The following is a 22,736-nucleotide window of genomic DNA, read 5'->3' as shown; positions in this document are numbered from 1 at the left end:
AAAAGCACGTTGTTGATTATCAGGTCCCCGGTACCGCTGATTGGTGAGAGCTTATGGACGCCTGTCCTCGATGCCCACGAGCGTGTAGCCTTGTACCTAGATAACTCGATGCGGTCGAGGTGTCATGATACAGCGCGTAAGCTGATCTTCGCTGCTACCACTGCCTTGTTTCGCATGTGCCAAATGCGAACCAACTCAATAGCTGTAAGCCAATCATTACAGCTCTGCGACAGAGTACTCTTTGTTCAGACGGTGCCTGTGATAACACTGGGTGGCGATCCTCTTCCGGAAGCCGTGTGAGACTGCACGCAACAACATCGTTTGCGACTAAATACTGTCTAGGTCCGCTGGCACCTGAGTTGAAACGTGCCTATTTTCAAAAGCGGTCCCGAAAAGATTGCTCGCATAGTTTGTTGCGATGGATGACTCGAAAGCCGTGAGGCAACCGCATTAAATCTCAGGCAAAAAAAGGGCGCAGCTGAGATCTCATAAATGGAACAAGCACCCTGTAGCTAGTGAGTGGAAGCAAATCTACTGCGAGGCAACTCCATTTCATGTATCCGACAATGTTTTACGATAATTTTAATCCACAATTACTCAACCACACTCGCCTTCCTCAGTGTTCTCTCGCGCTCGGTATGACGGAGCCGAATGATGAGCGAGCAGCTGAGCTCGAGACTCTTGCAGCGATTTATGGCAGCAGCTTAGTTATGACCGGCGACTACTCTGGCTGCATCAACATATCTGTAGCGGTACAGCGACCATTGCAGCTTCTATGTAAAACTGAGGGAGACCGAGATAACGAGGTTTCATACCTTCCGCCAGTTCAAATGTGCTTCAAGTTACCCGAGCAGTATCCCGGTGAAGCTGCTCCTATTGTGGAGCTGAAGACATCCTGGCTAGAAACCAAAATCATACAAAAGCTCGAAGCAGTTGCCACATTACTGTGGGAAGAATACGGCCGCACGGAGGTCATGTATGCCTACATTAGTTACCTGGAAGAAGCTGCTGAGCTGGCGTTCGAGATCACTCACTTGGATGTAGGCCACGATGATTTGCACCTATTGCTCAATCACGACCGAGACACAAAGCGGCGAACTTTCGAACAAGGCACCTATGATTGCGGTGTGTGTCTCGATCCTAAGAAAGGATCATCTTGCCACCAGATGGAGGATTGCGGGCACGTGTTCTGCGTCGAATGTCTGCAAGGCTACTACAACAACGCAATTCTGACTGGCAACATTAATGATGTCAAATGTCCATCTTTTGATTGCGGAGCCAAACGCGGAAAGCGCGCACGACTTGTCACTCCGCGTGAGCTACTAAAGGTACCAATCGAACGACCTGCAGTCCAGCGCTACGTCGATCTCAAGCGAAAGAAGAAGCTCGAATCTGATAAAGCGACTGTCTGGTGCCCACGCCGATGGTGTCAAAGTGCTGCGACAGGAAACCATTACCCGCGCTCAAACGTACCGTTAGAGGAACTGGGCATCGTATTCGAAGACGACGTTGAGCTAGCCCACGAAGACATAGCAGACGAAGGCGAAGAAGGCGATGATGCGGCCAAGCGTTCCACACTTCTCTCCTCACGACTCCAGATCTGCGAAGATTGCTCCTACGCCTTCTGCCGCCTGTGCAACAACACGTGGCATGGCGACTTCTTTGACTGCCGCGCTAAAGCCAATGTGGTCCCGGAGCGTACTGCAGCCCAGATCGAGGAGGACGCGAGTCTCGACTTCATTCGACAAAACACATCGAAATGTCCCAAGTGTGATATTCCAGTTCAGAAGAGTGAGGCGTGTAATCACATGACGTGCGTACAGTGTCACACGCACTTTTGCTACCTGTGCTCGACGTTCCTGCACCCGATGCATCCTTATGGGCATTTCAATAGTCCGGGCAGCTATTGTTATCAGCGATTGTGGGAAGGTGAGAACGGGGAGGGTGTGGAGTGGTGACATGGGAAATGGGCAGGCAATCGATGTCAAGCTGGAGGCTAGTACTGATACTATTGACTTATTTTATTACTCCAACGCCTCTGAAATACGATGTTCCATGGTCAAAATTACAGACCAAAATTCCCGTCAGTCCCTGTCGGCATGCATCTACCAGCCTTGCGTCATATCCACACTGTGCGTCCTCTTCACATCCGGTCGATCCTCCAACTGCGTTAGTGTAGCCGATCTCTTCCTAACGATCGTTGGCATGTCCTTCTTCAGAGCTGGCATCTCTTGCCGCAGCTCTTCATAGACGATCTTGCTACATGCTTGATCAATAGACGCTGGACTCAAGAACTGCTCGAAGGACGGAGTCTGCCATGAACCCGGCGAGGCCGCAGGTGCTTCCCACGAGACAATGAGAAACATTCCTGCCAATGTTTGCAGGTCCGGGTCGTTAATTACAGTTTGCTCAATGCCTTCCCACGCTTGGTCTAGAGAGAAAGACTGTGTGCTGTCCTGGCGCTGTATAGGCGTATGTAAAGCGAAAGTGGCAAGAGTTTCGTCTAAGTCTTTCATGTCATCTCCTGGAGGGTAGCTGATGTAGTCCATGCCTTCTGAATGGTCATACGGTCTTTGTGGGGCTTGTACGGCGTCGATGGCTGGCAGCATGCATCTCTGCCAAAAGCATGCCAAAAGTCTGCTGTTGTGTCGAATATCCTCCTTCAGATGAGGAAATACCACGAAAAGCCGCAAGTCGTCACAGTGGCTAGGGCTGTTCCCGAGATAAAGCGCGTTTGCCACCATGGTATAAGTGTCTGCGTGGCTGAACGCTCCGGATGTGAAGGGTCGCAGCATTGCTGTGACATAGTGTGAGGCTTGGAAACCCAGTCGATCTAGCCATGGAACTCGCGTCAACTGAAGAGAGCGTACTGCACCCAGGCTTGTTGCTCGGAAGAAAGCGGCTTTGGGCACCCCATGCTGCATGATGCTGCGGCGTGTAGAAAGATGTGGGGGTTGTAATGAGGGTGGATGGTTTGTCGAGTGACAGATGAGACGTTGCTGAGATGTAATGTAAGTTTGACCAGGAATGAGATAGTTTGTTGATGCCAATCGGGTTGCACGGCAGCTGGTCGGAGAAGGTTCCGTACACGAGAAACGAAACGGTTTCGTGAGCACAGACTTGCTGTGAAACGTACGCGGGAAATCCTCAAAAGACTTGATGCCCCATCCTTACTCAATCAAACACCATACTGAAAGGTCCATTTGCGATCGGCATAACGCACATCGTCTGTGCGCTCTTGCTCAATCTGCGCCACATCTTTGCTTGCAAGTATCTTTGCTCTCCTCTTGTTCACGGCCTGCAACGTGAATCTGTATGATGTGTATCCTAATAGAGCCGTTGCGACGAAGCCAAGGGTGATGTAGAACGGAAGGCGATACTCTGGAGCATATCTATGCTTGTAGAGCTGGCCACCAATGACTCCTGCAAGGTTGCCAAAGCCATTGACGCCGAGGACGAGTGCACGCTTGCCAGGTTCTAGTCGAGTCAGCAGCGTCCATAATTTGTCTTTCTGATAACTTACCTGGTGTATTTCCGATGAGCCAGGCAGTGGTGAGTGGGCCATGGACATAACTGCCTGACAGCAAGATGCATAACCCTGCATACCTAGCCCTAGTGGATGTGCAGAGAGTAGTTATCAAAAGCCCTACTAGCATTATGCTTATTCCTCCGATGATGTGGCAACCGCGTTCTCTTCGGTAATCGGAACTGAGGGCGAAAAGATACAAGATGGTGGCTCCGCACACATAAGGTGGTACTGACATCTTTACTCACCAGTCAGCATTTTAGACGGCGAAGGGAGGAAGCTTTAGAGACGTACCAGATTTGCCTGAAGTGAGGAGTAGCCCAGGCCTTGAACGACCAAGGGTAAGAAGACGGAGAAAGCCTGGCTGGGCACGCTGGCGCAGATGTTGAAGACTAGAACGTACCACAGCTTCCAGTCCTTTATTGTCTCCTTTACATCTCGCTTCGAGAGTTTTGGCTTTGTAGAAGCATCGGTGTCGCAGCTGGAGGTAGTGATGTCGCTCAGGACGCGCGTCGCGACATACTGACGGTCACTCTCGCAGAGAAACCATGCCTCCTCTGGGCCTCGGGGCAGCCAGAACCATGAAATAACGCCCAGCAGTATTGTGAGTTCGCCTTCTATAACAAAGAGCAGCTGCCAGTTGTATAGTGTCGAAGTTTTGATGTGGAAAATGCCGTAAGCTGCCGGGAAACGTCAGCGACCTCCTGACACACCTGCGTGCACTCACCAATAGATCCTGAGAACGCGCCTGCGACAGCGTACTGTCCATAGAATAGGGCGATGCGCACTGCAAGATCGTAACTGCAGTAGAACGTCGACAGGTATATCACCGCCGTGGGGAAGAATCCCGCTTCAAACGCACCGACCAGCAGTCTCAGGGTAAGCAAAGAAGCTTTTCCGCGGGTGAACGCGTGCGCTACAGTGAATGTGCCCCAGCCAAGCTACCCATGACTCTGTTAGATGAAAAAGTTTACCCCAGCATTTTCGCACATACCATCATCATGGTGATCCAATGCTTCGCCCCCAGCCATCTTCCTACACCAGCCGACAGTGGTTGTAGCAAAACGAAAGTGACGAAGAAGAGCGACACAGCCAGATTAAGATCATCAGGCGTGGCTCCAATATCGGTACTGAAACCTGAGCATACATCAGCTGCAATCACGTTATCTGACAATTTCGTTAGACTTGCCTTGAGTCTCCGCGTTTCCCACATTCGATCGGTCCAGCCCGTTGAAAAGGTATAAGATTGATAAAATTGGCAACAGTGCTATGTCAATCTTCCGATTCACGCGTCGGACTCTTGCTTGACAATCAAGGCCGTCACATGAACTGAGCGAGCTCATGCTGTATGTTACTGGCGTATACTTCTGCGAGTCAGAGGTGTAGAGGTCACTTATTTCAACTCCAACATGGCCGATAGAACAGCTTGAGCAAGGGTTTTGAGAGGGTCCACTGATGAGATAATTTGGTAAACTGCAACGCTCTGGGCATGCCATTAATCCTCCAATACCGATCGTTCATCTGCATCTCTCAGCCATTGACAGCCTTAGCCTCCAGGTATCGCAACCAGCGAGCCCATTTGAGCTTACCATCTCCTCATCGGCGAGAAGAAGGTAAACCGCGCCACATTGGCATGTCCTGACGTCGTTGGCCAATCACACGCGTGCCGAACATGGTAGATCCTGGACACGCCAATTGTGGACCCTGTCTTGCACGAGTCCTGACAAAGAACAGCTGAATACAAAGCGCGACGTGAAACATTCCCGACCACATCCCTGACGCTAAGCTATTCATGCAGAGGCTTGGGCGTCGACAAAACCTGCAGACTTCGCTTAGAAATGCTGTAGGATGACTGTCCAGAGAGGCAATACCTGATATCGCGTAGCGTTCCCAACCATCTTCCTACTCCGGGCCCAAACAAACTGTCGGGAATCTTGTTGGCAATCTGGAGCCTGCAGCACGGTTGTTCGGGCGACCGGATATTTGACCCGGTGCACCGTTCTACAGAACGACTGCGGAGCAAAACCATAGGCAGCCGGCACCCAGAGACACAACGACTGCAGATGCTACACAGCTCAGATGTTGAACGCGTCGAGCAGATTTGAACTGTCTGTCTGCGCCCAGGTCATCATCCTCTCATAAACGGTGCAGTCGTCGTTCGATCCATGTAAAGGTCGCTGTTGAGAAAATATAGCTGGCTGCAGGACAGGTGTGTGGATCTTCCGACCAACCCGCCCCTGCTGCAAATTCGGTTTGTGTTGCACGACTGTGACCGCATACAACTCGGTCAGGGAGTTCAGATCCTGCAAGACCCTACAACAGTCTTGGGGGTAGCTTGTGCCAGTCGCGGCTTCCTGCTGGAAAACGTGAATGGCAAAGCCAACTACTGCGGCATTTTGGCCTTCAATCGCGCGATTAGGGACGATGTTCTCTCCATGGGCCAAGTGGATGCGATTCAGCAGCAAAATTACCGCAGCGTTGAACAAGAAGTGGAGACCAGACTGCAGCCAATTCTGATTCGTAGACTGGAGGTGTCGAGCAAGTTCCAAGTTGCGTTGGGCTGCTTCGATACACAGGCGGGTGTATGTCTCATGCACATGCACCTCCGAAGGACTCGCCCCACCCAACATTCGTTGCGCAACCACTTTCTTGATAGCGGCGAAGAAAATGGGGCGAGTTGTCAGTATGATGAGCTGGTTGTAGTACATGTGCAACGTGCAACAGGCTGAGTCCAGCGGTCGTTGATCGGGGCGGAACTCGAGTTCTTCCGGGAGCTGCGAATACCAGTCGTGAAGCATCTTCAGTGCCCGTTTGATGTTTTCCTCAGAGCCTACGGCTCTAGGATATCGAGGAGCAATGCCATAGGTCTCACGCACGATGTATCCGGAAATCTTGGCGAGCCTGATGTTCGCACAAAGACCTACACAAGGAGGCATGGAACTGCCGGCTTAGTATGTGTTTTTCAGGCAATGCAGGGTTCACTTACGGATCAGGAGCTGGAAGTGGAAGTCGGATCGCATCGTCCGGTATAATTGGGGGCCTCCCCATCAGCATGCTGATCCACCTGTCCATGATGTACAGCGTCCAGAACATTCGCTTGCTACGTTCGTCGACCGCATGTCTGAAAGAGCCATGTATGATTGCTGTGTGGACAGCTAAGCTCACATACATGTACGCAGCGTCCCTTCGATTGACCTCGATGAGATAGTAACCCATCAACGACAGAGCAGGAACATCCTCTAGGGCGAAATGAACCGTCTCCACTGGATTGCCCAACAACATTCGAGCACGTTTAAAGTACGCCTCCCCGGACTGGTAGTCTGACAAACGCAAAGAGGAGTGTCGTAACGAGACAGAAAGCGCAAAACAGGCATGGTAGAACGCCAAGTATCGGTGGGCATCGTTCATCGTCATCGCTGTGATGGACATGGGACTCGCCAGGGGAACTGGCAGCTGCTCAAGATCGCCCCACCAGAAAATGCCGCCCGATTTAAAGGCTCCGTTTCCGTCTTGGATATACTGACGAAGTTCATGGAGCATGGTTGATATTTCCGGCTGCGAGGGCAGCCAATGAGGATCAACATTGGGGTTCGCCAAAGGCCTCGAGTCATACGTCTGGTACGATCCAACCGAGGCCACAAAGCCGAATCCATCATCAGCGCCAGGAACATACGCGAGGGACCGCAGTAGGGTGCGTATGAACTGCTTCAGTTGATCGAGAAAGGTGGCCCCGGATGATTCGCCCAGAAACCTCGAGGCGCCATCCGGATCATGTAACAATCGCCCCTCACCGTCATCAGAATCACAAGCACTTGGTGTTCCTGGCAAAGAAGGAGCAACATCAGCCCAGGTCGGCGCCTCGCCGCGGCTCAGTTGGCGAAGCAGATTTGGGGCATGTCGTGGGGCAATCGTGGTCAGACCTTCCTCCAAAGCACTACAGCGAGCTCGCAACCGCTCCAACTCATCTTTCATCGATGTTCGGTCTGTTTCGGACGCCGTGTATTCGCATTCCTGGTCCGTCTTGATACATCTGTCGCAAGGCTGCTCGCCTGAGCATTTCACGCGCCGGTTATTGCACAAGTTGCATCTGTTCACGGAAGTCAGCGCACACTCTTCAACAAGACCAGACCTGCATGGTTTTCTATGTGAGCCTCAAAGTCCTTTGCAGGTTTGATGGCAGGCTTGGCCAAGTTCAACTCACGCTCTGACTACGCGCTTTCGTTGGTCCGGCGCGACTTTATGCCGACGAGGATTGACAGGCAGCCGCTTCGACGTCGACGAGGAAGCAGCGCCTTGTCCGTCCGAAGCTAGACTGATAATGCTCTCCATTATGAACAGAGGCTAAGTGAGAGATTAGCTTGGAGCTGTGCTGGTGAAGAAGCTGATTGCGGGAGAATGTTGAGGCGGTGACGCGCATGATCCTGCAAGTTGCGCTGGCCCCGCCGCACATTCTTTCGTGTTGCCGCCTGTACCACGTCGCAGCCTGCGGTATCGACGAGTTCAGTGAACAACATTACAGCCGTGAAGGGCGTTGAAGGATACGAGGCTTACAAGAGACTGCTGTAACGACTGAGTAGTGGGTACGCGACTTGGGCCGGAAGAAACTCCGTGTAGGACTGTTGGTAGACGCGATGCCAGTAACACAGACGCCGCGGTGCGCCCTCTCCCTCTGTGCAGGGCATCTACATATATCCAGGCCTTCTTTCACCGCATTTACCCTGTCGCTAAGGTACGTTCCACCCAGCAGCACAGTCAGACCGGAAACACTTCCGATTGTCACGTGATCAATATTATTGTCGTTGATCACACAGGGTCACATGTACGAATACAGTGAGCACATGTGCTGATCGGGGTCTGGCCACATTGCTATCGCGAAGGTTTACGAAACCATGGCATTGTTTATAACCATGCCCGATGGCATCCAAGGTTCAGATGCTCTTGCTGCGTGAGGGAAATTACCAGAGTGAGAGCAATGACCAAGCCTAGGTAGGTTCCGCAACAGAACTGGAGGGGACAGTTTGTTCAGAGAACTCCAGGATCCGTACATCCGTCAGGGTGGATGGACAACTCCGTGAAACCCAACTCTCTTTCGCGTTCGCATTTGCGTTTGGGAACGACTTGGCAGCCGAGACATCTAAAACATCAGGTACCCCGAAACCACGCATTGGGTGTCGTAGAGCAAGAATGCACAGAGCGCAGTGTTATGTCGTCAGGATAAGTGCTTAGCAGCTTGCTGTGAGCAAGACATTTGCCACTGAGGCGCTTGGGCATGCTTCGTACAACGATCAGCAAGGCGACCAGGCGTCTCGAACGTTAAAGTAGCCACCGGATACGAACACAACATGGATTCCTCCATGATTTCAGGACGTTGCACCTGAACACCCAAGGTCGCTGTCGTTGGCGCCTTCCCCACGTCCCGAGGCCCCACTTTCTCTTTGTCAGCCCATGATCGTTTTGCACAATCTGCTCCACTCCGCATCCACATCGCCACACAAGCCGTTCGACTCTGCCGAATGAGCTCGTCTGCCGATGCACGATGCGGGAGATGAAGCTTAACTCCCCGCTGGCAAGTGCATGCAGCCTTGCGACTCGTTCTTTACATATCGCGTCCCTCCCACACAAACAGTCCTCACGATTGTGTAGCCATGTCGACAGAAACCTCTTACACCGTGCCCCTCCTCATCAACGGTAAGGAGGTCACTACCACGACAACCTTCGCCGTCACCTCCCCTTCTTCGCACAGTCAGATCTGGCAGTCGTCGTCTGCTTCGGTGGAGGATGCCAAAAATGCTACCTCCGCGGCACAGGCCGCGTTCCCAGCCTGGGCGAAGATGAAGCCAGCCGCAAAGCGCGACATCTTCATGAAGGCTGCCGACATCATCGACTCCCGAGCAGGCGAGCTTGCTGGCTACATGAAGACCGAGACCGGCGCGGCTGAGGCCTTCAGCAGCGGGTTCAACGTCCCCAAGTGCGCTGACATGTTGCGTGATGTTGCGGGCAGGCTGAGCACGATCATGGGGCACATCCCCAGTTGCGAAGCCGAGGGCACAGCCGCATTGATTGTCAAGGAGCCGCTGGGCGTTGTACTTGCAATTGCACCCTGGTAGGTCACGCTAAATCGTAACAGGAATATGGCTGATCACCTGATAGGAATGCCCCTTATGTCCTTGGTATGCGTTCGATTCTGTATCCTCTGGCAGCCGGCAACACCGTTGTGTTCAAGGGGTAAGTGCTGTTAACAAACTAACGATACTTGCTGACAAGATCAGGTCAGAATTCTGCCCCAGGACATGGTGGGCCATCGGCAATGTCTTGACTGAGGCCGGTCTTCCTGCAGGCGTTGTCAACGTGCTCTTTCATCGACCTGAGGATGCTGCGAAGGTCACATCTGCCTTGATTGAGGATCGCGCAATCAAGAAGATCAACTTCACAGGTTCCACGGCTGTTGGCCGCATCATTTCTTCCCAGGCTGGCAAGAATCTCAAGCCAGTTCTCATGGAGCTCGGCGGTAAGGCGAGTGCCATTGTGTGTGCCGATGCAGATCTAAGCAAGGCTGCCACACAGTGTGCTCTTGGTGCGTTTTTGCATTCTGGCCAGATCTGCATGAGCTCTGAAAGGGTGCTTGTGCACAAGAGCATCAAGCCACAGTTCTTGGAGGCCTTTAAAGGTGCCGTGGAAGGTATTTTCGGAGGTGACAAACCAGCGCCCGTGACGGTCATGTCTGTCGCAGTCGAGAAGAACAAGAAGCTGATCTCCGACGCCGTGAGCAAGGGCGCTACGGTGGTGCATGGTGACCACGAGAAGGACGAGCCACACCCCGAGACCAAAGAGCCCTCCAGCACGAGAATGCGTCCTGTCATTGTCGAGGGCGTGAAGAAGGAGATGGATTTGTACTACACCGAGTCTTTCGGGCCTTCTGTCTCCCTCATCGAATTCGAAACCGAGGAGGAAGCCATTGCGATTGCCAATGACACTGACTATGGTCTCTCCGGTGCCGTCTTCACTGAGAGTCTCGGCCGTGGTCTGCGTATTGCGAAGCAGATCGAGACTGGGTAAGTCGAGTTCTGCGGCAAGTAGCCTCAAGCTAACGGGAACAGTGCCGTACACATCAATTCCATGACCGTCCACGACGAATGGACGCTTCCACATGGCGGAGCTAAGGCAAGTGGGTTTGGTCGCTTCAACGGCAACTGGGGGATCGAAGAGTTCTTGAGGACGAAGACCATCACCTATCAGGAATAGACGAATGCGATCCAGATCTCCCACCAGCTGAGATCTGCATGTACCACTAGCGTTCAAAGGCATGCGATTTTCCACCCAACCCTAGATTCCTTCTTTCAAAGTTCGAGCGTTGCTGTCGAGTCGCAATGGAGGTGCAGAGATAACAGCACCGTCGCATACTTGCAACACTGTCACGAAGCCTGTCAGCCATTACGATACTGCAGGTAGACCGCATTTTTCTTGCTAGCGATGATTGGCTCCCTCGTGTCACTATCGAGATCTGAATTCTCCGAAATCTTCGCGGCATGGATCGGCAATTGTGGACTCGTGAGCACCAAAACTGAACCACAGCGAAGGCTAGCCCTACGCTACTGCCGGTTCACCACCATGAGGCACGCGTCGCCCACTCCGAGTCGTGGCTGACCAAGCTGAGGCACAGCGACGTGTGCATTCTCAGCTCAGCCAATCCGAAACTAGGTTCTAGTCATGCAACTGATCAAAATGTGCCTGGGTGCAATCACCAAACTCAAATCGACATTCTGAGTCTCGGCTGCGCGGGGCCGATATCACGCCTGGATCCACAGCTGAGGGATAGCCGTCACCGACAAACTGGGGCACGGCACGTAGACTGAAGTCGTGATGCAGCGAGACCTTCTCGACTATATACGTCTCGCGATGTGTAGCGAAAGACCCGGGCCTGCGACCTCGCGCAGACCGCGTACCAAAGTTCTGGGAAGATATGGGGTTCTGGACCGTGCGACAGCTGTCGCAGCCTCGCTGACGGACGATCCAGTCCGTGCTGGCTGCCGTCTTGGCGCTCTGCCATGTCCAAACGCGGTGTCGTTCGCCGGATGCAGAACAGGCCGTCGCACTAGCGACCCATTCATCGTGACCAGCACGTCGCTTGAAAAAAGCCAAGCAGCCGCAGTTTTGGTGCTTGTTCGGTGTTGCTTCCGTCGCCTGGAGCGTGCCGGCACTGGCTGAGTGTGCATGACTTGGCAGGTCGAGACAAGGATGTCTGCACGAGCGGGGCAAGATCAGCAGGGCCGCGGTCAGCCTAGGTCTGGTGGGGCTGATGCGAATGACGAGATGCAGATATATGGCATTCTCCCATGGCCTTCAGCTGCTGCTGGTTCTGGCTCAGCTCTTCTTCGCCTGTTCTTGTACCAAGGTACCACAAAGCCTGGCCTCACACATCGCCAACATGCTGGCAATCCAAACCGCACAGGCGGTCCCAGTGTACTCCAAGGCATCCCTCTTCCGCCGCTTCACCAAACGAGACTCACCGCTCGTCATCTCAAGTCCCATCATGGCCGCACAATCGCCGCCCGCGTCGCCTCTCTCAGCATCACCGCCCTCACCTCGCAAATTCCGCCGCTCGCTCCCCCGCATCTCGGAGACCGCGCCCACACTGCCCCCCTTCAAGCCAACCCACACCCGCGTCGACTCCGGGACGTTTGCCGACCTGCCCATCTCGCTGGAATTCTCACGGCCCTCAACACCGCCCCGCAGCCACTCCAGCCAATCCAGCCGCTCCAGCTCCAGCTCCAGCTCCAGCACATCCAGCACCAGCACATCCAGCACATCCACCGCGCGCAGCCCGTCCCCGTACCGCGCGTCGCGCACACAGCACCCACACCCGCCCTTCCCCCACCCCACCCTCATAACCCCAACCACCATCTTCCTCCCGCCACTGCACATCGCCGCACTCTACGCCGGCTGCACACCCTCAGCCTCCGCACCCTGGTTCATCTACTCCGAAGGTCCCGACGCAAGCGGCAAGCTCAAAGTCCACTTCCACCGCGCGCGCACCGGGGTCAAGGTTGCGGAGCTGTTCGTGGTGGTGGATTTGAGGGGCGAGGGGGCGGGGATGGGCGTCGGTGTTCGGTGGGACGGGGTGTGGGGGGTGCAGGCTGAGGAGGTAGTTAGAGGGGCGTGTTGGGAGGGGTTGGGGGTTTGGCTTGAGGGGGGGTGTTGAGGGGGGGTGTTGAGGGGTGATGTTATGGGGGTGTGAGGGAGTTGATGTTGTGGGGGGAGGGGGGGATTTCGGTGCTCTGCGTGCGTTCAGCGAGCGCGCTCCTTGTTTCGAGGCGGGTGCGGGCTTGCCTGCCTCGTGCTTAGTTTTGTCTGGTGCAGATTGTATGTGGACTGTAATGCGAACCCGTTCGCTTCTCACAAACAACCACCTCTCTCTCCTTCGCTTTGCCCCTTCTTTCTACCAGTGTCACGTCCCTCGCACCCTCCACACCCAAGCCCTCACCACTTCCCTCGCGTCTCTCAGCCCCTCACTCCTCGTCTATCTAGAGTCTACTCCCCTGACCCTAGAAACCGACAGCACCACCACACCACCCACCATCCTCGCAGCCATAAAATACACGCACGGCACGACAAGCACCCCATCACTCCCTCCGCACCTACGGATACATCTATAACGCACTTCACGCAACGCATACAAGAAGCACGGCCGCAACGGCAGCAACAGAGCACACGACCCAGCACCAGACCCAGCACACGACCCAGCACACGACCCGAGCAAGGCAGTACCTAGCCTGTCAGCGAGCCACGCATGTCGATCTGCCAGCTCGCACTGTCGAGCGCAGTGTCGATTAGCGGCGTGTCTGGATGCATTAGGATTCAGGATTCGCCGCTGGACTCTACGCTGGATTTCAAGGTGCATGGACGCGGAGTGTTCACGCGGTGTTCACGCGGTGTGGACGCAGAGTGGACGCAGAGTGCTCGCCTGGCGACGGGCGGGTGCTGGGCAGTTGCTAGGCGGTCTTGCGATGTTGCGAACTTGTGGTTTTGCAAGCTTACAATCCCATAGTCTTATAATCTTGCAAACCCATAAGTTTTGCAAACCTCTAACCTTGTCATCTTATAGTCTTGCAGTCTTGCCATCCTACAGTCTTGTCACCTTGCAGTCTTGCCATCTTGCCATGTTGCTATATCGCGAACTTGCAATGTTGCGAACTTGCGAACGTGCGATCTTATAATCTTATAATCTTACAACCTTACGATCTTGCAGTCTTGCGGTCTTGCCATCTTGCCATCTTGCAATTTTGTAGTCTCGCGGACTTGCGATCTTGAGGTCTTGCAGACTTGCCATCTTGCGTCGACCACTGAGCCACTGGACCGCGAGCACTGGACCGCTGGACTACTGAGCCACTGAGCCACTGAATTACCGATCTGGCGTCGCGCATCGATCTTGGTCCGTCGATGTGCGTGTGTCGATCTGCTTGCGTCACGAACTGTGGGGTTTGGTTCGACACGGGTCCGGCGGGCTGGCGTACCACTCTGGCGTACCACGGGTAGTTCGGCGACCTCCGAGCGCGGGTTTGTTTCGCGAGTTTGTTTCGCTGGTGGGACGCCGAGATGCTGGCACGCTGGCACGCTGGCACGCTGGCACGCTGGGACGCTGGAAGGTATCGCGCCAGGACCACCGGTACCGGCCTGTGAGTTGTGGAGTAGTGGAGACGGGATGGCGACACGGACAGACAGTGTGGTGACGCGGGGTTGGACAAGACAGGGGCATGGGATGGTGGTGGTAGTAGTCAGGGCGCGATACGGGAGTAACTAGCTGTTGAAAGGAGAAGTTAGCTCACTGTTCGAGTGGATCAAGTCATGGTCAACATGAAGGATCTCACTCGCAGCAGAGACGTCTGGTGCTGGGTAGCTTCGCGGGACTGCGATGTAGTATAACACAATCCAACACAGTCCAACACAGTACAACGCAACGGTAGGTAATGAAACAGTCTCAAAACGGCTCTCGCCGTGAAGACAACCAGCACACGACACAAACCGTACGTGGACGATGAAGCCTCTTGATGGACGCTGTGGACAGCTGCCGCTGATAAACATCCACTGGATTGGATTGCGTGGTGTGTTGCGTGCTGATCTTGGTTGTAGTGCAGTCTTGGTGGGATTTGGCATCGGGTTTGGTGGCGGAGTTGGTATGGGGGTTGGTATCGGTGGCGGGTGCGGTGTGTTGGAGCTTTGAGTGCGTACGGGGAGAACGGGGGGGGGTGCAGAAGGAGATGTTGGAGGGAATGGAGAAAGAGGGGATGGAGAAGAAGAAGGAGAAGAAGAAGGAGAAGAAGAAGGAGAAGAAGAAGGAGAAGAAGAAGGAGAAGAGAGAAGAAGAAGGAGAAGAAGAAGGAGAAGGAGAAGAAGAAGAAGAAGAAGAAGAAGAAGAAGAAGAAGAAGAAGAAGAACCAGCACCGCGTAGATAGATGCCAAAGAAGAAGAACCACCGCCGCGTAGGAACCACGCAATCCAATCATAACCATCGTATTGCGCCACATGGTGTTGTACAAATACATTTTTTACACGCCGGGCTTGCTGTGCGCGCCCTTGGCCCTCCCATCGCCCTCGGGCCCTGCTAAACGGTATCATACATGTGCTCGTGGCGAGACTGTTCTGCACCTGATCTGCGTCTCTGTCTTTTTATCTCCGTCTCCGTCTCCGCCTCCGCCTCCGCCTCCGCCTACGTCGACCCCGTCGACCCCGTCTGCGACGGCGGCACACCCGCGTGCGCGGTAACAGCCTCAGGCGCAGAAGCAGCCCCCGGCACGGCCGCACTCTGCGGCGCAGCACCGAGCCAACTAAACGCGCCAGCCTTCATATCCTTGACCGCGGCCTCCTGCATCTTCTTCTCCTCATCGGCCATCTCCTTGAGCCACTGGTCGCCGTTCTCCCGGATCTGCTTGTCGAGGTGCTGATAGTTCTGCACATTAAAGTCGCGGTACATATCAATCATCATCTTGCCCTGCGCCAACCCAGCACCAATATCCTGGTCGCCGAGCTGCAGCCCGGGGGTTTTCGCGGCGTCGAGACCAAGGGATTTCATAAACATGCCACCCGCGCTGCTCTTGCGCTGGGACTTTTGCGCGGCCAGGTCGGCCTGGAAGGCGGCGCGCAGCTTGGCTTCGCGGCGGGCGTACTCGGTGGGGATGTCCTTGCCCTTCATGGACTCGAGGACTTTGCGCACGTCGACGGGCTGGCCGGTCTGCGACATCATGGCGAGGTATTCGAGGAAGGGGATTAGCGCGACGAGGCCAGAGTCACCGGGCTCGCCTTTCCATTTGGGCAGCACGATGGCGTTTTCGGGCTGTAGTTGGACGTGGGACGGGTCGGTGTCGAGGACGATGACTTTGGAGAGGTCGCGGTTGAGGTAGGAGAGGTCCTGGGTTTGTTAGCAGGGGCGGAGGGCTGTCGGGGTGGGGGCGCAGAAAAGGGTGCGGGGTATCATACCTTGATGTACTCGCCGTTCTCGAAGCGCGTGGCCTCGCGGAACAGCGGCCACATGACCAGGCGGAAGGGGTCGAGCTTGCGGATGATGGGGTCCGCGTCCATGCTCTTCACAGACGTGAAAATGACCAGCTCGTACTGCGAGCTGAGGTAGCGCAGGAAGTAGTCCAGACCTGGGCGCTTGGCTAGGCGGTAGCCGTGCTTGGTGCTCCACTCCGAGTGCAGCAGCAGGTCCTCGAGCGACAGCACGAGGGTCAGCTCCGGGGCGCCGCCGGGGATCTTGTCCTTGTCGGGCAGCAGCTGGCGGAAGGTGGGCTCGGTGTAGTAGGCCTTTTGGCCGTTGACGCGGGCGACGGCGCGGGCGTAGACCAGCCCCGGGGTCCAGTCGCTGGCGATGTCGGGGTGGGCGCGGGCCTCGTCGTCCGTCTCCCACGGGCGGCCCATGTAGGCGGCACCCACGGTGCCGAACAGCAGGGTGGCGAGGTAGCCCCAGTTGGCGACGCGGTTGCGGCGGCGGTCGGTGCTGGTCTCGTAGGCCGACTTGGGCAGCTCGCGGCCGCCGTAGGACGGGTGGTCATGCTCGGGCGGGGGCTCGCTGGGGTTGGGCTCGTTGGGGTCGCGCTTCGCCTGGTCGTGCTCGGCGGCGAAGGTCGAGGGGATGCCGAAGCGCAGGTCGGGCAGGGGTTTTTGGGCGGCGTCTGTGGTGGCAGAGTCTGCGGCGGTGTCTGCGGGGGCTGACTCGACGGGCGACTCCTCGGCGGCCTTGTTCACCGTCTCGTTGGCGCTCGCGGGGCGCGGCCGTGTGGTGCTGGAGGGCGCTGTGTTGGCGGCGGGCTCGCCTGTCGTCTCGGTGAACTCGGGCTGCTGGGCGGGGTGGACTGGGTTCGGGCGCGTCTTGTTGGTCTCGTCGACCATCTGCGGGCTCTGCGGCCGCCCGACCTTGGCGTATGCGCGCGTCCACGAGGCTGTGATGGGAGTGCGCGCGGCGAGCGGGCGGGTGCGCAGGGCGCGGAACGCTGCTCGGGGCAGCATTGCGGGTGATGGGCGCGATGAATAGATGCGCGATGAATGAGATACTGCTGTGCGCGATCAACTAAGATGCGATCAGTCAGAGCGATCAATCAGATGCTGTGCAGTGCAAAGACGTGGGCTCCGAGCTGTGACGACGGTCGGCAGCGTCACTAAAGTTTTGGGGCGCCAAGCAGTGCCGTCATGCTCAATGTAGGCCCGTGGACAGGTGGCCCACCACGCGCCGCCATGTCGCTGCACCGAGACGCGCTTGGGCATGCGACCGACTGCGCGGATGAAGCTGCCGAAGCTGCCATGCCTGCCGCTGTGTCTCCTGCTGGGCCTCGTCGCCTGCGCGGCGGCTATGAGCGATGAGGCCCTGGCGGACCTGCGGTACTGCACCTCCCCATGCCTCGGCGGGCCCTACTGACCCGCGCAGACAAGAGACGCGCGACATCTTCTACCATGGCTTCGACGGCTACATGCAGCACGCCTTCCCCGAGGACGAGCTGCGCCCGCTCTCCTGCGCCCCGCTGACCCGCGACCGCGCCAACCCGGCCCACATCGAGGTCAACGACGTGCTGGGCAACTACTCCCTGACCCTGGTCGACAGCCTGTCCACGCTGGCCATACTGGCCTCGACGCCCCCGCCGCACCGCCACGGCCGCCACCCGCGCCGCCGCAACCGCGCCCTCGACGACTTCCAGGCCGGCGTGCGCTCCCTGGTGGAGCTGTACGGGGACGGCACTGCGGGCCCGGCCGGCCAGGGCACCCGCGCGCGCGCCTTCGACCTCGACAGCAAGGTTCAGGTCTTCGAGACGACCATCCGCGGTGTCGGCGGCCTGCTGAGCGCCCACCAGTTCGCCGTTGGCGACCTGCCCATCCGCGGCTACAGCCCCCACGAGGAGGTGCGAGGGGGAACAACGGGCGTCTTCTGGGGGGATGGTTTTGTCTACGACGGCCAACTACTCCGCCTGGCCGCCGACCTCGCCAACCGCCTGCTGCCCGCCTTCCACACGCCCACCGGCCTGCCCTACCCGCGCGTGAACCTGCGCCATGGCGTGCCCTTCTACGCCAACTCGCCCCTCAACATGGACCCCGACGGCCAGTGCAGCAAGGACCCGAACGACAAGCGCGCTGAGATCACCGAGACCTGCAGCGCCGGCGCCGGCAGTCTGGTGCTGGAGTTCACCACCCTCAGCCGCCTGACCGGCGACCCCGTGTACGAGCGCGTCGCAAAGGCCGCCTTCTGGGCCGTCTGGCACCGCCGCAGCAGCATTGGCCTGCTGGGCGCTGGAATCGACGCCGAGACCGGCCAGTGGGTGTCGCCGTACACGGGCATTGGCGCCGGCATCGACAGCTTCTTCGAGTACGCCCTGAAGACGCACATCCTGCTCTCCGGCCTGCCCTACGACCCCGCCAATGCGAGCGTCGACTCGCCCGACGCCTTCCTCCTCGCCTGGGAGGACGCCCACGATGCCATCAAGCGCCAGGTCTACCGCGGCGCCCAGCACCAGCACCCGCACTACCCCCAGGTCGACCTCTACACCGGCGCCCTGCGCGCATTCTGGATCGACAGCCTGAGCGCCTTCTACCAGGGCCTGCTCGCCATGGCCGGCTACATTGACGAGGCCATCGAGACCCATCTGCTGTATACCGCCCTGTGGACCCGCTACTCGGCCATGCCGGAGCGCTGGTCGACTGCGACGGGGAACATCGAGCACGGCCTGCGCTGGTGGGGCGGCCGGCCGGAATTCATCGAGTCTACCTGGTATCTCTACCACACCACCAAGGACCCCTGGTACCTGCACGTCGGCGAGATGACCCTCCGCGACATCAAGCGGCGCTGTTGGACCAAGTGCGGCTGGGCCGGCCTACAGGACATCCGCACCGGCGAGCTGAGCGACCGCATGGAGAGCTTCTTCCTCGGCGAGACTGCAAAGTACCTCTTCCTGCTGTTCGATCCCTCGCACCCGCTGAATACCTGGGACGCGCCGTACGTCTTCACCACCGAAGGCCATCCCCTGATCATCCCCAAGCGTCTGCGCCCAGCAAAGGTCAGGCAGGATCATCCTCTCCCCGAGTGGCAGCCAGCCCCGGCGACGTGTCCCCTGCCGCCGGCCATCCTCCCGTTTAGCATCTCCGCCACAGCCGCGCGCCCGGACGTCTTCCACGCCGCCAGTCTCGCCCGTCTGCACCTCATGCCGACGATTGAAACGCTCGAGTCGCCGCTGATCGAGTTCAACGCGGCCCACCCCAGCATCTCCATGGCCGACGTGCGCTCGCCCTCCAACTACACCTACTTCCCCTGGACTCTGCCTATCGAGTACATCCCGAAAAACGCCACCAGCGCGCCCCTCGCCGTCCGCACAACCTTCGACCTCTCCTTCCCCGCCATGCCCAACGTCCCGCAGGTCGGCACCATGCAGCGCCTCTCCGACGGCATTCTGGTGAATTCCATGAGCGGCCTGCGCCTGGGCATGGTGCGCGAGCACGACGCGTCCGTCTCGCTCGACGAGCACTTCCGCATCTACGCCATCTCCAACGTCGCCCTCGGCCGCGACGAAAAGGTGTTCCTGTCCCGCGCCACCATCGACGCCTTCAACCCGCTCGACCCCTACTTCACCCGCACCCGCGACCCGCACACGCTCGACCTCGTCGTCGACGTGCCCCCCGCGGCCCCGCCCACCCTCGACGCGCTCCTCGACGCCGCCCTCGACGCCGCGAACCTCTCGGATGCGGATCTCGCCGACGCCCTGGATGAGCTCGACACCGATGCCGCAGACCGCCCATCCTACCTCTCCCACCTCCTCGCCTCGCTGCAAAACCTCCTCGCCACGCCCTCCCCCGCCCCCGCCCCCGCGCGCGAAACAACCCGCCTCGCGCTCCCCGCCACCCTGCCCACCGGCCCCGGCGCCGCCCCGCTGCCCGACACCCCCGACCCCGGCTCTGTCCACAGCGCAACTGACCCGCTGCCGTGGAGCACTGTGTTCGTCGTCGCGGGCGATCTGTGCAGTGAACGTCTTCCCGTGGAGGTGGCGCGGGGGTACCAGGTGCTGGTTGTGAGGCGCGGGGGGTGTAGTTTCAGCGCCAAGCTACGCAATATCCCGCTCTTCGCGCCGGGGAAGGATGCACTGAAGGTTGTTGTTGTCGTCAGTCCGGCGGTTGACGAAGGCGGAGGCGAGGGCGGAGGTGGCGGTGGAGGCGAAGGCAAAAGCGAAGGTGCCGACACGCCGCCGTCTGACCCGCCGACCTCCTCGCGCTCCAACCGCCCCCCTTCCCGCCCTCGCGAAGACCCCCCGCTCGTCCAGCCCCTCCTCGACGAACCCCAGCTCTCCCCCGCCGGCCTGCTGCGCCCCCACGCCCTGGCCATGGTCATGGTCGGCGGCGGGGAAGGAACGATAAGTTTGTTGAGGAAGGAAGGGGTCAGGGTGGGGGTCAGGCGGAGGTGGGGGGTCGAGTGTCAGGGGGTGCGGATTGGGAATTTGATTGTGGTGTGATTCGGGATTGAGGAATGGGATTGGGATTGTGGGGATGGGACTGTAGAAATGTAGAATTACAGCTATAGAAATACGACCATAGAACTACGACTATAGAGCTACGACTGTGGAAATACAACTGTAAAAAAACTACCACAGCTATACCAATAGCCATATCCTGCAGCAGGAAAGGTCTTACTTGCAAAAGCTTTTCTAGGGGCACGAGTGTAGCTGCGCGTAGCTGCAATTTTCGCCTTGTTTTAGTTTCAGCACAAATGTTACCCTGGAAACACTACTGCCTGCGCTGTTAAGTCTAGCTTGTCTTGTTTTGTCTTGTAGTGCAATCCCGGGCAAGAGCACGCAGGAGCAGAGCATAGGAAGTAGAGCATGGAAACTGGGACTTGGTATACCAATGCCGATCCTAACAAGTGCAAGCGCGCGTATGGTGTCTAGCGCACAGTATCTAGCTCATAATGTCTTGCATACAGCACCCAGCACCCAGCGCCCAGCACCCCCATCCAGTCCCCCATGCACACACATACACCACCATCCATTCCATACAATCTATACCATACGATCTATACCCTACGATCTATACCATGCGATCCACCCCCACATCACAGCCCTATACACCACACTATACCCCTGCTATACCCCCCTTCCGTCCCCTCCGCGCGCGTTCTGTCTGCACTGGATTGCTCGGTGTGTGCGCTGCGGAGTAGCCTTCCCGCTCGTGCTCCTGGTCCTGCTCCTGCTCGTGCTTGTGCTCCTAGACCTGCTCCTAGACCTGCTCCTAGTCCTTGTCCTGGTCCTGGTCTTGATGCTGTCTCGCTTCGTTTCGTTGCATTCCGCTTCTTGTTGTGGTGTGCGGCGACGGAGTGCTTGGGTCGCTTTGGGGAGTCTGCTTGGTGTGCTTGGGGGTTGTAGATGTGGATTGTGGATTGCGGATTGTGGGTTGTGGATCGTGGATCGTGGTATGCAGTGCAGTGCAGTGCGGTGCGCTAGGAGGTGCTAGCAGCTCTAGCAGTGCCGGGTTGGGGTCGAGGAGCTTACTTGGTGTCCTTGAGTCTTGTCGTTGGCTTTGTCTTGTCACTCATCTTGCTACTCATCTTGTCACTCATCTTGCTACTCATCTTGTCACTCATCTTGTCACTCATCTTGTCACTCATCTTGTCACTCATCTTGTCACTCATCTTGTCACTCATCTTGTCACTCATCTTGTCACTCATCTTGTCACTCATCTTAGTCCAATAATAGCAGTAGTAGCAGTACCACCACCGCTAGATCTAGCTTACCACAGGGGCTTCTTCCTCTAACTAACAGCTTACAGGTAACCATCAAGACTCTAGCTAATCCAGAACAGCTACACCGCTTTCCTAGAGCGTTTTACGCGCTGGATGCATGCCGCGCCGGCACACTGTGTTAGACTGACTTGTTACCCCTGTAGGTGCTTTGGGTGCTGGTTTAGATGTGTTATGTTAGAGAAGCTACATTAACCAGATCAGCTACATCAACCAGATACCCTACATCGACTAGTTATGCCAGATCACCTATGTCATCCCAACTATCTAGATCAGCCCAGTTGTGCACTGCACGCACAAGCCTACCCCGAGCATGCCGAGCACTGCATGACACGTCTGCGGCACTGGGTTGGATGTTATGGGTAGAGTGGCGTTTTGGCTGTTAGGGGAATTCTGGGTATGTTAAACTGGCTATATCAGTCCAGCCAGACCAACAATACTGATATCAACCACGCCCCACCCTACCTCACCCTACCTCACCTTACCTCACCCTACCTCATCCCAGCCCAGTACAGCACTGTTATGCACTCTTCCACACACCCCGTATGCCGTCTACACTCAGCGCCCGCAGCACGCTCCGCTCTATAACACTGTCCTGTCCTGGCCTGGCCCCTTCTACGCACTGTATCCTCTCCTCGTGCCTTGTATCTCGTACCACCCCGTCCCTGTCTGTAAGAATCAAACACCAAAACTCGAATCTTACGAAAAACATCAACCAACTTGAGCTCCCTCCGACTCGGTTCCGACTTGCAGTTGAGGCAAAACCCAAGCCCATCTGTAGCCAACCAGTTCAAGCACCCCTCCGACCTGGTTCTGACACGTCTCTGTAGTCACCCTATATCTATCTGTGACCAACCGAGACTCGTAGGTATTAAGCACAGGTTGTAGCAGGTGTAGGATAGATAGTTTTAAGTATTCTTTGTACAAGATCTGCGAATAAGATTTTTCATAGTT

At 56.9% G+C, this 22,736-nt stretch overlaps 10 protein-coding genes across 10 annotated transcripts; 5 read left to right on the top strand and 5 right to left on the bottom strand.

Moving 5' to 3' along the window:
• Window positions 1-524: 524 nt before the first annotated feature.
• On the top strand, window positions 525-2,017 carry C7974DRAFT_387957 (RWD domain-containing protein). Its single transcript, XM_046141231.1, has one exon. The coding sequence runs from the start codon at window positions 555-557 to the stop codon at window positions 1,956-1,958; it is 1,404 nt and encodes a 467-aa protein (XP_046000182.1). The 5' UTR covers window positions 525-554; the 3' UTR covers window positions 1,959-2,017.
• Window positions 2,018-2,031: 14 nt separating this feature from the next.
• Window positions 2,032-3,051, bottom strand: C7974DRAFT_126848 (uncharacterized protein). The gene has a single exon (XM_046135276.1). It carries the CDS (start codon window positions 2,922-2,924, stop codon window positions 2,106-2,108), a length of 819 nt encoding a protein of 272 aa, XP_046000181.1. The 5' UTR covers window positions 2,925-3,051; the 3' UTR covers window positions 2,032-2,105.
• Window positions 3,052-3,178: 127 nt separating this feature from the next.
• On the bottom strand, window positions 3,179-4,869 carry C7974DRAFT_431800 (major facilitator superfamily transporter; the record flags this gene model as incomplete). Its single annotated transcript, XM_046144808.1, has 6 exons — window positions 3,179-3,477; window positions 3,524-3,764; window positions 3,821-4,206; window positions 4,254-4,467; window positions 4,521-4,663; window positions 4,716-4,869. 6 exons carry the CDS (start codon window positions 4,867-4,869, stop codon window positions 3,179-3,181), a joined length of 1,437 nt encoding a protein of 478 aa, XP_046000180.1.
• A 732-nt stretch (window positions 4,870-5,601) lies between these two features.
• C7974DRAFT_410141 (fungal-specific transcription factor domain-containing protein) lies at window positions 5,602-7,498 on the bottom strand (the record flags this gene model as incomplete). Its single annotated transcript, XM_046143439.1, has 2 exons — window positions 5,602-6,466; window positions 6,513-7,498. The coding sequence occupies 2 exons, from the start codon at window positions 7,496-7,498 to the stop codon at window positions 5,602-5,604; spliced, it is 1,851 nt and encodes a 616-aa protein (XP_046000179.1).
• A 1,433-nt stretch (window positions 7,499-8,931) lies between these two features.
• Window positions 8,932-10,791, top strand: C7974DRAFT_126839 (Aldehyde/histidinol dehydrogenase). Its single transcript, XM_046135275.1, has 4 exons — window positions 8,932-9,629; window positions 9,677-9,751; window positions 9,796-10,578; window positions 10,624-10,791. The coding sequence occupies exons 1-4, from the start codon at window positions 9,172-9,174 to the stop codon at window positions 10,766-10,768; spliced, it is 1,461 nt and encodes a 486-aa protein (XP_046000178.1). The 5' UTR covers window positions 8,932-9,171; the 3' UTR covers window positions 10,769-10,791.
• Window positions 10,792-11,846: 1,055 nt separating this feature from the next.
• On the top strand, window positions 11,847-12,725 carry C7974DRAFT_373425 (uncharacterized protein; the record flags this gene model as incomplete). The annotated part of the gene is made up of 1 exon (XM_046140100.1): window positions 11,847-12,725. One exon carries the CDS (start codon window positions 11,847-11,849, stop codon window positions 12,723-12,725), a length of 879 nt encoding a protein of 292 aa, XP_046000177.1.
• A 1,765-nt stretch (window positions 12,726-14,490) lies between these two features.
• C7974DRAFT_373424 (uncharacterized protein) lies at window positions 14,491-14,976 on the top strand (the record flags this gene model as incomplete). The annotated part of the gene is made up of 2 exons (XM_046140099.1): window positions 14,491-14,547; window positions 14,659-14,976. The coding sequence occupies 2 exons, from the start codon at window positions 14,491-14,493 to the stop codon at window positions 14,974-14,976; spliced, it is 375 nt and encodes a 124-aa protein (XP_046000176.1).
• Window positions 14,977-15,002: 26 nt separating this feature from the next.
• On the bottom strand, window positions 15,003-17,165 carry C7974DRAFT_387946 (NLI interacting factor-like phosphatase-domain-containing protein). The gene is made up of 2 exons (XM_046141229.1): window positions 15,998-17,165; window positions 15,003-15,929 (listed from the first exon to the last, which is right to left on the bottom strand). The coding sequence occupies exons 1-2, from the start codon at window positions 17,024-17,026 to the stop codon at window positions 15,231-15,233; spliced, it is 1,728 nt and encodes a 575-aa protein (XP_046000175.1). The 5' UTR covers window positions 17,027-17,165; the 3' UTR covers window positions 15,003-15,230.
• A 72-nt stretch (window positions 17,166-17,237) lies between these two features.
• Window positions 17,238-20,702, top strand: C7974DRAFT_353492 (glycosyl hydrolase family 47-domain-containing protein). Its single transcript, XM_046139538.1, has 3 exons — window positions 17,238-17,395; window positions 17,442-20,224; window positions 20,297-20,702. The coding sequence occupies exons 1-3, from the start codon at window positions 17,280-17,282 to the stop codon at window positions 20,500-20,502; spliced, it is 3,105 nt and encodes a 1,034-aa protein (XP_046000174.1). The 5' UTR covers window positions 17,238-17,279; the 3' UTR covers window positions 20,503-20,702.
• Window positions 20,703-21,274: 572 nt separating this feature from the next.
• Window positions 21,275-21,710, bottom strand: C7974DRAFT_410136 (uncharacterized protein; the record flags this gene model as incomplete). Its single annotated transcript, XM_046143438.1, has 2 exons — window positions 21,275-21,482; window positions 21,535-21,710. 2 exons carry the CDS (start codon window positions 21,708-21,710, stop codon window positions 21,275-21,277), a joined length of 384 nt encoding a protein of 127 aa, XP_046000173.1.
• Between the last annotated feature and the right edge of the window lie 1,026 nt (window positions 21,711-22,736).

The sequence above is a fragment of the Boeremia exigua genome, assembly GCF_020726555.1.
Source record: "Boeremia exigua strain MPI-SDFR-AT-0100 chromosome Unknown C7974scaffold_3, whole genome shotgun sequence".
NCBI lineage: Eukaryota > Fungi > Ascomycota > Dothideomycetes > Pleosporales > Didymellaceae > Boeremia > Boeremia exigua.
This window is presented reverse-complemented; position numbering and strand designations above follow the sequence as displayed.